This window comes from Melanerpes formicivorus, unplaced genomic scaffold, assembly GCF_026170545.1.
Source record: "Melanerpes formicivorus ecotype bairdi unplaced genomic scaffold, bMelFor1.0.p_v2 SCAF_7, whole genome shotgun sequence".
In the NCBI taxonomy this organism is placed as follows: domain Eukaryota; kingdom Metazoa; phylum Chordata; class Aves; order Piciformes; family Picidae; genus Melanerpes; species Melanerpes formicivorus.
Genome location: NW_027142359.1, coordinates 25,649,633 through 25,662,335, shown reverse-complemented (window position 1 = coordinate 25,662,335; position 12,703 = coordinate 25,649,633). Strand labels below are relative to the sequence as shown.

Below are 12,703 nucleotides of genomic sequence, written 5' to 3'. Positions count from 1 at the left end.
AGTTGCTGATGGGTTGAGCTGTAAGTAGTGGTTGCTTGGTCTCACCACGGTCAGAGGACCTAGTGAGTTGTAAATTGAGGTGGTACTTATTACAGAGATTTCATTTTAAATAAATTTATTAAAGTCTATAAAGTTTGTATCTCCAGTGAGTAGCTGAGAAGCTGTCAGAAGTGGGGCTGGTATAAGCCATGTTGGTGCAGAGTAAGGAGGGAGGATTGGCAGGGTTTTAGAACAGCATTAGGATGAAAAGAAATGTATCAGCTGTCGTGGCTCTGGTGGAAGCTCTGTAGTCATTTAGCTTGGATGTTGTTTGCAGTGAGCAGTGATTTCATGCTGCTTTAATTTTCTGTTACCAACCATGAAACTGACAGGCAGAAAAAGAGGAAATTTGGGCCCTAATGTGTACACTTCTGAACTGATGTTTCACTGTCTAAGGTGAAAACTCTTCCTGGGCCACCTTTGTCTGCACACCCAGTCAGCCTGTTACCGTAGTCTGGCACAGTTCTTGCCATGCTGCTTCATGGCTCTTGCCTGAGCATGCAGGCCTGCTTCCCAAACAGTGTTTCTTGCTGGGATCGCTCTGAGATCCGTGTATCCTACTGGAGGCTTTCCAGTAGGACTTCAAGGGGTTAGCTTTGACCAAGAATTTACCCAGTGAGCCCTTCTGCGGCCCTGCTGATGCCGGAGGAATTAGTACCCGTTTTAGAGCCCCTTGTCAGCACCAGCAGCAGTAACAGTGTGAACGCTGGTGTGGACAGGCTCAGGTGTCTATCGCATCAGGAAGGCTTACAGAAAGCAGCCCTGCTCTGTGGCCAGCCAGCACCCAGCTGCTAACTGCCTTACTTCAGACCAAGCTCACGAACCTCTCTCTCTCTTCCTGTACCATGCACTCCCCAGCAGCACAGACACCTGAAGGGGAACCCCAGCAGAATCTTGCTGGAAGAGGGCTGCCTGTCTGAGCTTGCTAGGTCTCCCAGCTGTACTGTAAAGCCTGTCTGGTCCCTGGCTGCAGGAGGGAGTTAAGGAAAGTAAATATTCTGTGGGCATGGTGGGATGCTGGCTGGCATTTCCTGCAGTGAGGAGGGACACACATTTTAAATTGTCAAGGCACCTAGGGTCCTAGATGGACATTGCAGTTTGGATATTATGAATCAGAGTAAGTATCAATAAGCAGAACTGTTAAGAAATCTCTCCTCACTCGTGCACATCAGGAACGTTTTCATCTTCAGCATGTGTTCTTCAGCTCCCCAGCAGTACAAGCAAATTGGAAAGTTCAGCTGTCATTTGGGGAAGGTCATAGATCACACTAGCAGCCCGAGTAATCCAAGAGGTTTTAAGTATCATAGCATTTAGTTTAAAGTGAAATTTGCTCTGACAGGGGCTGGCAGACCAATAGGAAAAAGAAATATTTGTGCTTGGAGAAGTGCATGTGTAGAGACCATGAGTATAACTGATGGCTGGAAGTGATTTCAGTCTAAAAAAAACAAATCATTAAGAGAGTGCGTAGGGGTAAAATACACAGCTCATATTTTAAAGGGTCTCAAAATGAACCAGCAACTGAGGTTAGCAGTAATTAACTCTGCTGTTCACTGTTTAACTCCATCAGCTCCATCCTGGTGGTAAACCTTGCACAAGAAGACAGTTTTGCTTGGACGGCCTGCTTAGCAGGCACCGACCTCTCTGTGCGCATGTGTGCAGTGTTGTGCCTTAAACAGCCTGAGATGAAGGCCACAGCACGAGTCGTTTATATGGGGAGTTCCTTGCAGTGCTCTGTGATCTGTACCTGCTATCCAGCTACAGGAGTTGACTGCACTTGTAGGTTCAATTAAGTAGGGCTGGCCAGGAGAAAATACCAGCTCAGGGATGAGCATTGCTGCCTTGATGGCATCATTGTGTCCCTAGCTCCGGCTGATGCTTGGCTGCATAAGTAAGGCCAACAACACATTTACTCTAGGAGCAAGTTTTGAAGATGATTGCTGGTATAAATCTAAGAACACATGGCACAAATCATGTGCTCAGGCCAATTATTATCCAACAAGTGTTTATGGCCAAAAAGCTGCCATCTTTCCTGGCTCTGCCCTTCTGCTGTTCTTGGCAAAAGTAGCAAAGATTCATCAGGGCCTCTGTCTCCTCCTCCACTGGTTACTTGTGGAGTCATTGCCCTTGGCCTGCCAGCCTCAGGAGTAAGCCAGACTTCAGCCCACAGACTTGGGTTTGCTGTTTAGTTGCCTTACCACTTGATTACCTCCTGGGTTCAATGGTGTTTCCTTCAGTAAGGACAACAAGCTTCTTGCTAGGCACTGCCAGCACAGCCAGTCAGCTAGGCAAAGCTGGTACGTTTCAAGAGCACTAAGATCTGAAAATGAAGCCAGCTTCTCTTTATTTTTTTTGAAGCACAGACAAACCTTCATTTACTTAAGGGAAATACTTAGATAGGGGAGAGTGGTGATTGTATCAAGGGGTTTTAATGTGATTTTCTTTTCCTTTTAATTTGGTTGTGGTTCTTTTTTACCAAAAAACCCCTCTCCTTAGCAGTTATCAGCTGATCCATCTCTTCCAGTTTGCTTCAGGACACTAACACATGTCTGAACCATTTGGAAATAACCGATACACCTCAAAGTTTAAACTCTAGGGATCTTTGCCTAATTACTTACACATTTATATTAAAAAAAAAAAAAAAGAAAAAAGGATTTGCTGCGAATGTGATTGAAACCATATTTTCCTTGTTCTCGTTATCAATTTAAATATATTTAAAAGTCCTTTGAATGAGGATTACTGAACTGGGCGTAGCGGCGGTGGCTCTGCCTGTAGTGATAGACACTTACTGCCACCGTGTGGCCCACTGTCGTTATTACACCTCACCCCAAACCCCAGCGGTGTTTTACTTCGGTAGTGTGTAACACAGTGTGAAGCTCTTGACGCTCTGCAGCATCGAGAGAAGCCACCAGAAGAAGGAAGTCCTGCTTTGTGACGGGTGTCTCAGGCTGCTATATTTGTGGTGTCTCGCTGTGCATGGTTTAGTTGACTAGGTGGTGTTGGATGATAGGTTGGACATGATGATCTTGAAGGTCCCTTCCAACCTGGTCTGGTCTGGTCTGGTCTGGTCTGGTCTATTCTATTCTATTCTATTCTATTCTATTCTATTCTATTCTATTCTATTCTATTCTATTCTATTCTATTCTATTCTATTCTATTCTATTCTATTCTATTCTATTCTATTCTATTTCCCTTTCCATTTCCCATTCCATTCCATTCCCATTCCATTCCATACCAGAGGATGGCTACTGCTGTCTTCCCCAGAAGCCAAGGCATAGCCCCTATTAGCTTGACTTGCAGTCAACAGCATCCCTCCATAGAGAATTCACATCCCACAGCACCCACACCTGCTCACTCACCTCCAACAGCATTCCACAATGGCATTTTCAATAGCTAGCAGAAATGCAAAGAGGGGACTCATGTCAGTAATAAAAACAACTTCTTCACAACTACTGTTGCTGTAGTTGGAGGAAAAAAAAAGCACTGAAAGGTAAACCCAGGACAATGTTTTCTGTTAAAATCTTTTTTAATTATAAATCAACCTTAGATGCTTCAAGGATCTTTGGAAGAAAACAATGGAATTCCCAAGTTTAAAGGGTCTTGCTTCTTTGCAGTGTTACATCACTGCAGCAGCATGACAGAAGTGGACTCTGCACTTTTCAAATCCCCCTGCACCTTCTTTTAGTATGTTGTTAACTCATAGTACTAACAGCAACTCTTCATTTAAGAACTCATTTAAAGAATTGGCATTGTTTTACAGCAGTTATTCAACGTGTTTGTTTTCTGAACTGCTAAATTGGCCACCTTCCTGCTAGGTCCTTGTTGACATGTTCAGAACTCCTCTGTGGCCTGTACTCTGAAAGCTCACCTAACCGCAGCCCATGGGAAGTTGGTTTGTGTGTCTAATGTCTCTGCATGCTGCAAATCAGTTACAGTGGTAGAAGCAGGGCCCATCCTCTAACTAAGGTGAGTGCAGGGCTTGGTGTTGCTGGACACAAGAGTTAGATACAGACAAAGTCACAGGATTCCTTTTAATCTGTTCTTTCAGGAGGCCTTTGAGGCTTCAAGCCTGTTAATGAGAAAACTGCAGGTGCATAGGAGGGACCTGGAGAGGTGTCTCAGAGGTCACCAGTTCATTTGCTAACAGGTTTGAGAAAGAGTAATACGACTTTGGAGTGGATGCAGGAAAGAAGGGGTGGTCAGAGGAAGCTGTGGAGCCAGAAGCATGCATTCACATAGCTTTGCACCACTACAGGCTACACCAGGGCTGCTCTGTGCTGAAGGGACTGAGGGGCCGTTAAGGTCAGAGTGATGTCTCCCTGTATAAGTTAGGAGACAGGAGTGTGGCCAACTGAAACACAGGCAGGCAAATGTGGAAATAGAAAAGCACTTTCAGGGTGCTGCATTTCTCAAGATGCATTCAGGTGCAACAGAATGATTTTCTCTGCTGTTTGGCTTGTTGACTGTCTGTTCCCACCCTTTTAGCCTTAGACCCTCCACCTTCACCTGGTTATCAGAAGATCACATGAGTGAACACCTGAGAAACCAAGCACCAAGCATCATTGTCTAGGACCTCACAGAAACACAGTCTGAGGAAAGTGTCTTTGCAGAGACAGAATGATGGATGTGGTCTCCCAGAAGTTCAGTTGAGCCCTTTCAGTCTGATTCAGCAATGCCAGCTTTTGGCTGAGCCAGGGCCTGAGGCCCACCCATTGTACATCTTCTGGATGGGTCATTCTTTCCCAGCCTTGACTGTTGCATAACCCATGCACCATATGTATAATTGGCAGTAATGAGCTTCAGCTTTTCTCCACTCCAAAAGCACTTTGCTTCTTTGTGTTTTGACAGTCTTCAGAGGGCAAGTTCAATTCCTTTCAATGCATCTTTAGTCAGACAATAAATCAGGATCCTTTTCCATTTGTCCTTCTACTGAAGTGGAAGTTAAGAAGTGCCATAACTATGAACAGGCAGTAATCCAGTATCTTAGACAATGTTCATTTTCCCTCTACCTCCTGCATGAGAGTTATTGTTGAGCATGAAATATGTGCCACTTTTCCCAGTGCAGTCCTTTTGCTTCAGTATCTAATTCATTGCTGTGAGACTTTTTAGGTGTAAAAGATGCTGTTCTGGATGAAAAATGAATTATTGTGTCTCATTAGTACATAGCCTTTCACTATCTGATGAATTATTTCTACTATTTGGCTGCCAATCTTGTGTCCCACCAGCAACACTGTCCTTTACTGAACTGTGTTGCTGTGCCAGATATTCTCACTTCCTCATGTCTAGCTGGTGTTTTCCCAGGGCTTCAGAAATGTACCAAAGGAAGAAATGAGGCTGTTCAGATGTGCAGGGCAGGGCAGGGCTACCAGTGGGCTCTGCAACAAGCATGCTTGAGGCCTTTTCTGAAATACATTTGAATGCACAGAGAGGGGAACTGAGTCAGAGAAGTAAAGTGCTTTGCCAGTAAATCTATAAAAGCATAGAAGACTTCTGTCTCTTCTGGGATTTCTGTTTGACCTGAAAACCTTTTGTGTTAATTGCTCTGCAGCATTTCTCTTCCCACCAAGAGAAGAGGAGATGGAGCAACGCTAGCCCGAAGGGGAAGACGGCTGGCTGAGTTGCCTCACAAGAGAGTTGGAGACACCAGCACTAGCTTACCTTCCCTACCATACACAAACCCACATTTTGTCTCTTCTGCTGTTTTTTGTAGCGTGGGAGTCGATGGATTTGGTCAGTCACCGGGGGTTCCTGGCCGCCCAGCCACTGCGTACGGATACCGCCCGGACGAACCTTACTACTACAGCTACGGGGCGCGATGAGGCAGCCTGCTCCGCAGTCCTGCAGCAAGCAGCCTGTGCATAGCCAGCAGTAGATCTGTCCCTTGGTAATGCATGATTGTACCACAGCATTATGTATCCTTTGGCGTGTGTAGCTCCAGATAACCTTACACCTTTCTGGGTCCAGTGTTGTCGTGACAGTGTTTGCTCTTTGTTATCATTTTTGTACAGTATTTGCTCTGTGACTTGGAAGCAGGAATGGGAGAGCTACTGGACTGGAAAGTGTCACATTGTGTATATTAAGCTACTAATTTAATTTCTATTAAATATAAAAACCTGTGTGGTCAGCAGTGGTGAATGTGTTCCTAACCAATGTTGGGTTTGTTTTACAAGGCATTTAAGCGTGTTTAACATGGACCGTTTCCCACTAACACTTAAGTAACAGGAACACTGTTAAGCCCCAGCATCTCCTGGCACTGCCCTGACACATAGTTACCAAAGTCCAGTCCTGGGTCTGAAGACTAATAATGGAAAGATGGCACAGATTCGTTCCCCTGGAGCTTCAAACATTTACCATCTCGTTTAAATGCTTGAAAACACTTAACATTAGAAGCTACAACAAAATACCTTTAGCATAATGTTTAAATAGACTTCTGTGGGTTCAGAGAAGAGAGCCACATCCTGAGGACTAGCAAGAGAAAACAACACTCCAACTTGGCTCAGAATCCAGCTGCAGAGCCTTTCCCCCACCTTCCACATCTAAAGTACTGACACATCCTGCCCTACTTGTTCGCAGGGTTTATGTCAAGTCCAAGCAGTCACCACTGACCAAGCAGCAGAGACAGGCCAAGACACCTTCGTGTTGGTCTTGCACTGCGGTGGTTGCATTCAGAAGTGTTTTGAAACATGCTACGTGCAGAGTTCTGGCTAGAGTTGCTTGTGAGTTGTGTACCCACAGCCATAACAGACAGGAGAGAACCACAGCCACCCAGTCAGCAGTTCAGGTTTCCACTTTTTAAAAGAAAAGCTGCCTCCACCTCATGATTGTTTGGTAAATGGCTGTTGATTTCAAGATCCTTTTCTCCCTCATTTCTGGCTCAAACAGAAGATAGGCTTGCACCAGAGGCTGATACCACTAAAGCCAGTAACCCCCTAAGACTGGTCTGGGTGCTAGGAAGGTGATCTTCAGAGGCATGGGGTTGTTTAGGAAATTGACAGGCTGTTGGTCTTACACTTCAAAATGATCTCTGAAGTCCAGCCTGTTTGGAAAGCTTGCCTTGCCCCCTGCAGGTACTGTTAGAAGCCCTCTTGCTCTCTGTGTTCCGTGCTGCACGGCTGGAAACGGTTCTAAAATTAGCTTTGGTATTTCTTACCAGTTTTCAGCCTCCTCCCTGTGCTGGCTTGGTGTTCATGACTCCATTTGCTGGAGGTAGGTGGGAGAACAGTGTTGCCAAGATTAGGAGTTTTAAAAATAATTCTCTAGACCATTTTTAGCTTCATTATTTTGCCATTTCTTAGAACATGTACGAAACACTTGAACGTGTCCAGAGAAGGGCAACAAGGCTGGGGAGAGGCCTTGAACACAAGCCCTATGAGGAGAGGCTGAGGGAGCTGGGATTGTTTAGCCTGGAGAAGAGGAGGCTCAGGGGTGACCTGATTGCCCTCTACAACTACCTGAAAGGTGGTTGTAGCCAGGAAGGGGTTGGGCTCTTCTCCCAGGCAACCAGCACCAGAACAAGGGGACACAGTCTCAAGCTGCGCCAGGAGAGGTTTAGACTCGAGGTGAGGAGGAAGTTCTTCACCGAGCGAGTCATTCGTCATTGGAACTGGCTGCCCAGGGAGGTGGTTGAGTCATCGACCCTGGAGGCGTTCAAGGGGAGATTGGACGTGGCACTTGGTGCCATGGTCTAGGCATGGGGTCTGTGTTGATAGGTTGGACTCGATGATCCTCGGGGTCCTTTCCAACCTAAGCGATACTGTGATACTGTGATACCTTGTACTGCAGAAAACTGGAACTGGACTAATGGGTTTCTAGTGCTGTGCCTTTCTAGATTCTTTCCCTTGGCCTGAGCCCGTGCTCTATCAGCCTAGCAGTTGTGCCAGGTTTAGTCAAAAGCTTTCAGCTATGTTTATAGTTATTGCTGTGAGAGAAATTTACCCAAACTGCATATTCACACACAGGCTTTTCTTCTGAGGCTGGCGCTCACTCGTCAGGCTTTCCCAGAAAATTAGTGAGAAGTTATTTAAAGCAGTTGCCCTTCTTGTGGAATGTGTTTTGGAGGGAAGGGGAAAAAAAAAAGAAGTGAGTCCTTGGAGTATATGCAAACTATCAATGAAACTGAAGGAGCCTTTAATTGGAAGCTTCAGGTTAATGAGGAACTACAGTTGAGCTTCAGCAAGCGGGAGGGTGTCTGCAATTGTAATACAGTTGTGACCATGCTGAGAATAAATGGCAGTGGAAAAATCTCTGGCTGCATTTTTAAGTACTCAGTGTTAGGAGTTTATGAGAAAAGAATAAAAGATCAAGTATTTGTAGCTTTGCCTGGCAGCAGCTAAGAGAAGAACATCATTTATCTGCAAGCAGAGCTTGGTAAAAATTACTCAGCACTTAGTAGCCTGAGGACAGAGCCTGCTAGCCAAGATGAAAACCAGCTGTGCCACTATACTCTCTAAGGCAGGAGAGAGGCTGATTTTCCCTTTAATTACAGTTCCTGAGCCAAAAAGGGGAAAAAAGATATGAGCACATAGACTTTTCAATCTATATCACATTTCCTGTGGGTGTCAGAGGGAGACTGGAGAGTCTGACCTGTAGGGTAACTTTTTAATTATCTGTATTTATGGGTTCAGCCCCTGAGTGCTGTATCCTGCATAAAGCGGGGCAAGGAGAGATCTGCTTTCTTTTAGCAACTTCCACAACTTTTGTCCTTTCCTCCTCTCCCTGGTTTCTCTCCCTGAATTTGTATAGCTCCTTTTTTTCTTTCCCTACAGCAGCCATCCCTAACCATCCCAGGAGTATCCTCTTTCCCAGACTGCTGCTAATTAATTAATGAGTTTGGTTAGGCAGGTATTTTGGCTATAATGAGGCCGTAAAGTTAACAGCAGAGCGAAGTGAGCACAGGCTGAGAAGCTGGTCCGTCTGTTAGCTATTATTCAGGCTTTCTGCAGCTGTACAGTGTAATTTCAGTGAGCAATCTACTTAATGCAGCAGCCCAAGATCTTGTTTTAAATTATTACCTCTACCATACTGGAGCTTTGGAGCTTTCTGGGGCAACAGAGGGTGAAGAAAGACAAAAGTAAACAAATACCCTTGTCCTGGAGAGCTTGTGAAGGACCTGAATCAGTCTTTCAAATTCTGAGGTGTGCATGGAGCTGTCTAGTAGCTGTTTAACCATGTGCATTTCATTCTGGAACAAGACTGCCATGATTCTGTTTAATTTAATCCACAATGGGTTAAATGGAACAGGAACAAGATGTATCTTATTCTGGAACAAGCAGGACAAGCTCTGTATAGATACCAGAGATTTCAAGCTCCACTGGCAGGTTCTTTAATGGAATTCCCATGATACAGCACTGGTAAGCTCAGCTGTCCTCTCTTCATGGGAGAAGGCTGAGAATGCCTACAACTTTCACTCCTTCCACAATCATCCTCTAGAAAAATGAAATACAGTGGAGCTGACTTACTGGCACAACTTAGGTTGCAGCTGTCAACCCTTAAAGTTGTTCCAGTCTGTTTATTTTTCCTTTGTGAGGTTATGGAGAAAGCTTGGAAGCAAGCAGAGAGGTATTGGAGCTGCGTGCCTGCGTAGGCAGTGGAAGACAGCACTGCATGGCAAGTAGTTCACAGGTAGAAGGTGATGTTTGCAACCAGTCAGTCAAGAAATGAGAGCTTAAGTGAGAATGTGACTTCTCTGCAGTTGGTATGTTGGTGTCTCTGCCCCCTAGAAATGAGAAACTCCCTTCTGTTTGTTAAGAAATTAGAGCACTTCAGAAATATCCTCAGCAGCAAAAAGCTCCTGTCATGCAGTTGTAACTAACATAACCATGCAGCAGGAGGACATCACTGGAAAAGACAGCAGCTGCAGTTCAGGTTGGTGCTGGGAACACCACCCCAGCCCTGTTTCTTCCATCTGCCCTTTCCAAAGACCCTGTGGCCTGCAAGAGTAAGAGCTCAGAACAGTTCTACAGTGCAGATAGTGACAGTACTCCTAACTGTCCCTTTAGATCTTACAGGCTCTATTCCATAGATGTGCTTTTTGCCCCATTCTCTTCTCGAAACTAGCTGTCTGTCTCTCCATTAGGCCAGTCTTTTCTTGCCCAGCTGACTTAAATAACCACTTACCAACCTAACGAGACACTTGCTGAGAGCTCTGTGATCCTGCAAGTTCCCTGTCTACCATCTCTTCCCTTGAAAGAGAAAGAAGGGGTTTCACACCTACCTCACTAGGTCCTGAGTTATTCTCTGAAAGACTCTACATTGGCTCTGCTGAGGAAAGGCAAATTGCAGCATTTGAAGGCCAGAAGCCCAGCTGCTGTGTTTGTACCGCAGCAAGCACACCAGGGGCCTGGTCAGAGTACGTACCCCAGTACCTCTTCAGTTTGAGATGGACAGTGGACTCACACAGGAGAAGGAGGTGAAGGAGGCCATTCAGCAAAGTAAGTACATCACAAATGGTGCAGAGCAGCCAAGGTTTGCTGAGAGCCACATCAGTTACACTAGAGCCTGAACGCTGGAGCCAAGTGCTGTGAGGAGAAAACAGTTGTTGCTTATTAAGAATTGTTTGTCTTTATCTCCAGTTGTTCAGGTCTTCCACTCTTCTGCCTTTCCCCTGTCACAGACACACACACACAGAAAACATACAAATCCATGCTTGGGCCCTGGAATAAACTGGTGTGGAATGTCTGCAGTACCCCTTATTTTGTGCTTAGGGACTGGGGTCTTTTGGTGAGACTGTCCCATTTGGGCCCAAGACCCTGTCTCCTTCCTACCTTAGAAAGAGGGAGGTGGCATATCTGAAGTTATTTTAATTCCTGTCCCTGTATATATTGTGTTGCCCCATAATATGTGACAACCAACCCATTCTCCTTTCCTGCACCCTCCCACTGCCGTCACCTTTCTACTTAATTTTAAAAGACCCAGCTCACCCAGCTGCCACTGGGTCACTCTGCCAGAGCAGAGGACTCCTCCAAGCCCTCTGCCCTTTGTTACCCTGACAGGCCGGCTCATAGACCTCCCAGTGTGCTTGCTTAAACAGCTCACAAAGCTCAGCTGAATGGAGTTTGGGTGTGTAGCTTAGGGCATCCTTTCTGTCGTGATCCATCTGTCTCTGTCATGCTAAAGGGACTGTAGCATAAATGAGCCTGTGGCCAGCAGACCTGTGTCTCTGGGAGTAGCTGCACTGTCCACATTCTGAGCATGGACTGGAACACTACTAGAAAGAGGGGGAAAGTGTACTGCTGAAGAATATGCTCTGCAGAGTTTGTGCCAGATTTGACAGCACAAAATTTAATGGAAGCTAAACTGGTGGAGTTTAGTTACTAAAGCAAGCCAAGGAGTAAAGCACTGCTTAGACCACCTTTGTTAAAACACTGCCATTGCCATTAAATCTTTGTCTAGACAAGGCCACGGGTCTGGGGTGTGCTGCTGGGCCCTGCTTGCTCTAAGCATTAGGTTCAAAATGATTGAGCAAACCACATCCTAATGCCCTGGCGCTGCATGAAACTGGAATAACACTGGTGATATGAAAATAGCGTGTGAAAAGCCCAGACCTCCCACCGCACCGGAGTAATTCCTTTCAACCTTCGTCCTCCTCTCCAAAATACTCACGTGAAATCTCTCCCCAGAGTCCCTTTACTCTGCAGCACGGAGAGCAATTAGTTTTAATGGCATTAAATAGATCTCCTTATGATGCAGGAGTTACACCACCAAAGCAAAGGCGCAGGGCTCGGGGTGGTGGCGCAGGAGATGTGTGAGACAGACCACCTGCCTCGCGTGCGCCGTTTTCACCCTGTCGCTCACCCCTTGTTTGGGCTAGTGGGGAAGCCATTGCTTGAGTCCCTGTAGCAGTGGTGTGGGGGCTCAGCAGGGAAGCTGTGGGAGGAAATTAGCTTCCTAAATGGTGATAAAAGGAAGATGGTGGATGAAAAGCTGGACATGATCCACCACAGAAGGACACGCACATCCTGGGCTGCATCAAAAGAAGCATGGCCAGCAGGTCAAGGGAGGTGATTGTGCCACTCTGCTCTGGTGAGACCCCCTCTGCAGTGCAGCGTCCAGCCATTAGGGGCTTATAACGAAGACAGAGCCTGTTGTGACATGATAAAGGCGATAGATGTAGAAGGGGTGATTTAGACTAAGGAAGAAATGTTTTACACTGAGCGTAGTGAAGCACTGGCCCAAGCCAGACTGCCCAAAAAGGTAGTAGATGCCGCATCCCTGCGAACATGCCAGGTCAGGATGGACCAGGCTCTGAGCAATCTGATCCGGTTGAAGATGTCCCTGCTGCAAGGGGGACGGCTGGCGGCACCGCGCAAGAGGCACAGGCAGACGCAGCCTGCAGCGCAGACGGGAGCCGCGGGGCTGACCCCTGCCCGGGCTGCGTACAGGGCTGGGTTCTGGGTTCACGCCGGTGTTTTGCTGCTGCTACCGTTCCCGAGATGCTTGAGGTGCAAGGCTCAGGAGCGCTCGCAGACCATCGCTGCCGGCGCCGAATCACCGAGGGACGGACACGACTGCCCACAACAAAAATGGCCACCGCGCTTCGCGGGCCACGCCTTCAAGCAAAGCGATCACCCCCACCGAGGCTTCGCCCCGTCCCGCCCGCCGCCAGGGGGCGCTCGAGGCTCTCGGCGACGCTCTGCCTCCTGCCTCTCTGATGCAGCGCTTGCCGGAA

The 12,703-nt window shown here is 46.7% G+C and overlaps 1 protein-coding gene across 1 annotated transcript in view; it reads left to right on the top strand.

Moving 5' to 3' along the window:
• The window catches only part of KIFAP3 (kinesin associated protein 3), a 77,676-nt gene extending 71,516 nt beyond the window's left edge, over nt 1-6,160 (top strand). The window contains exon 20 of the mRNA XM_068141519.1: nt 5,747-6,160. Within this exon, the coding sequence (XP_067997620.1) occupies nt 5,747-5,855 (109 nt within the window). The 3' untranslated portion in view covers nt 5,856-6,160. The remainder of the gene's footprint in view (nt 1-5,746) is intronic.
• Nucleotides 6,161-12,703: the final 6,543 nt, after the last annotated feature.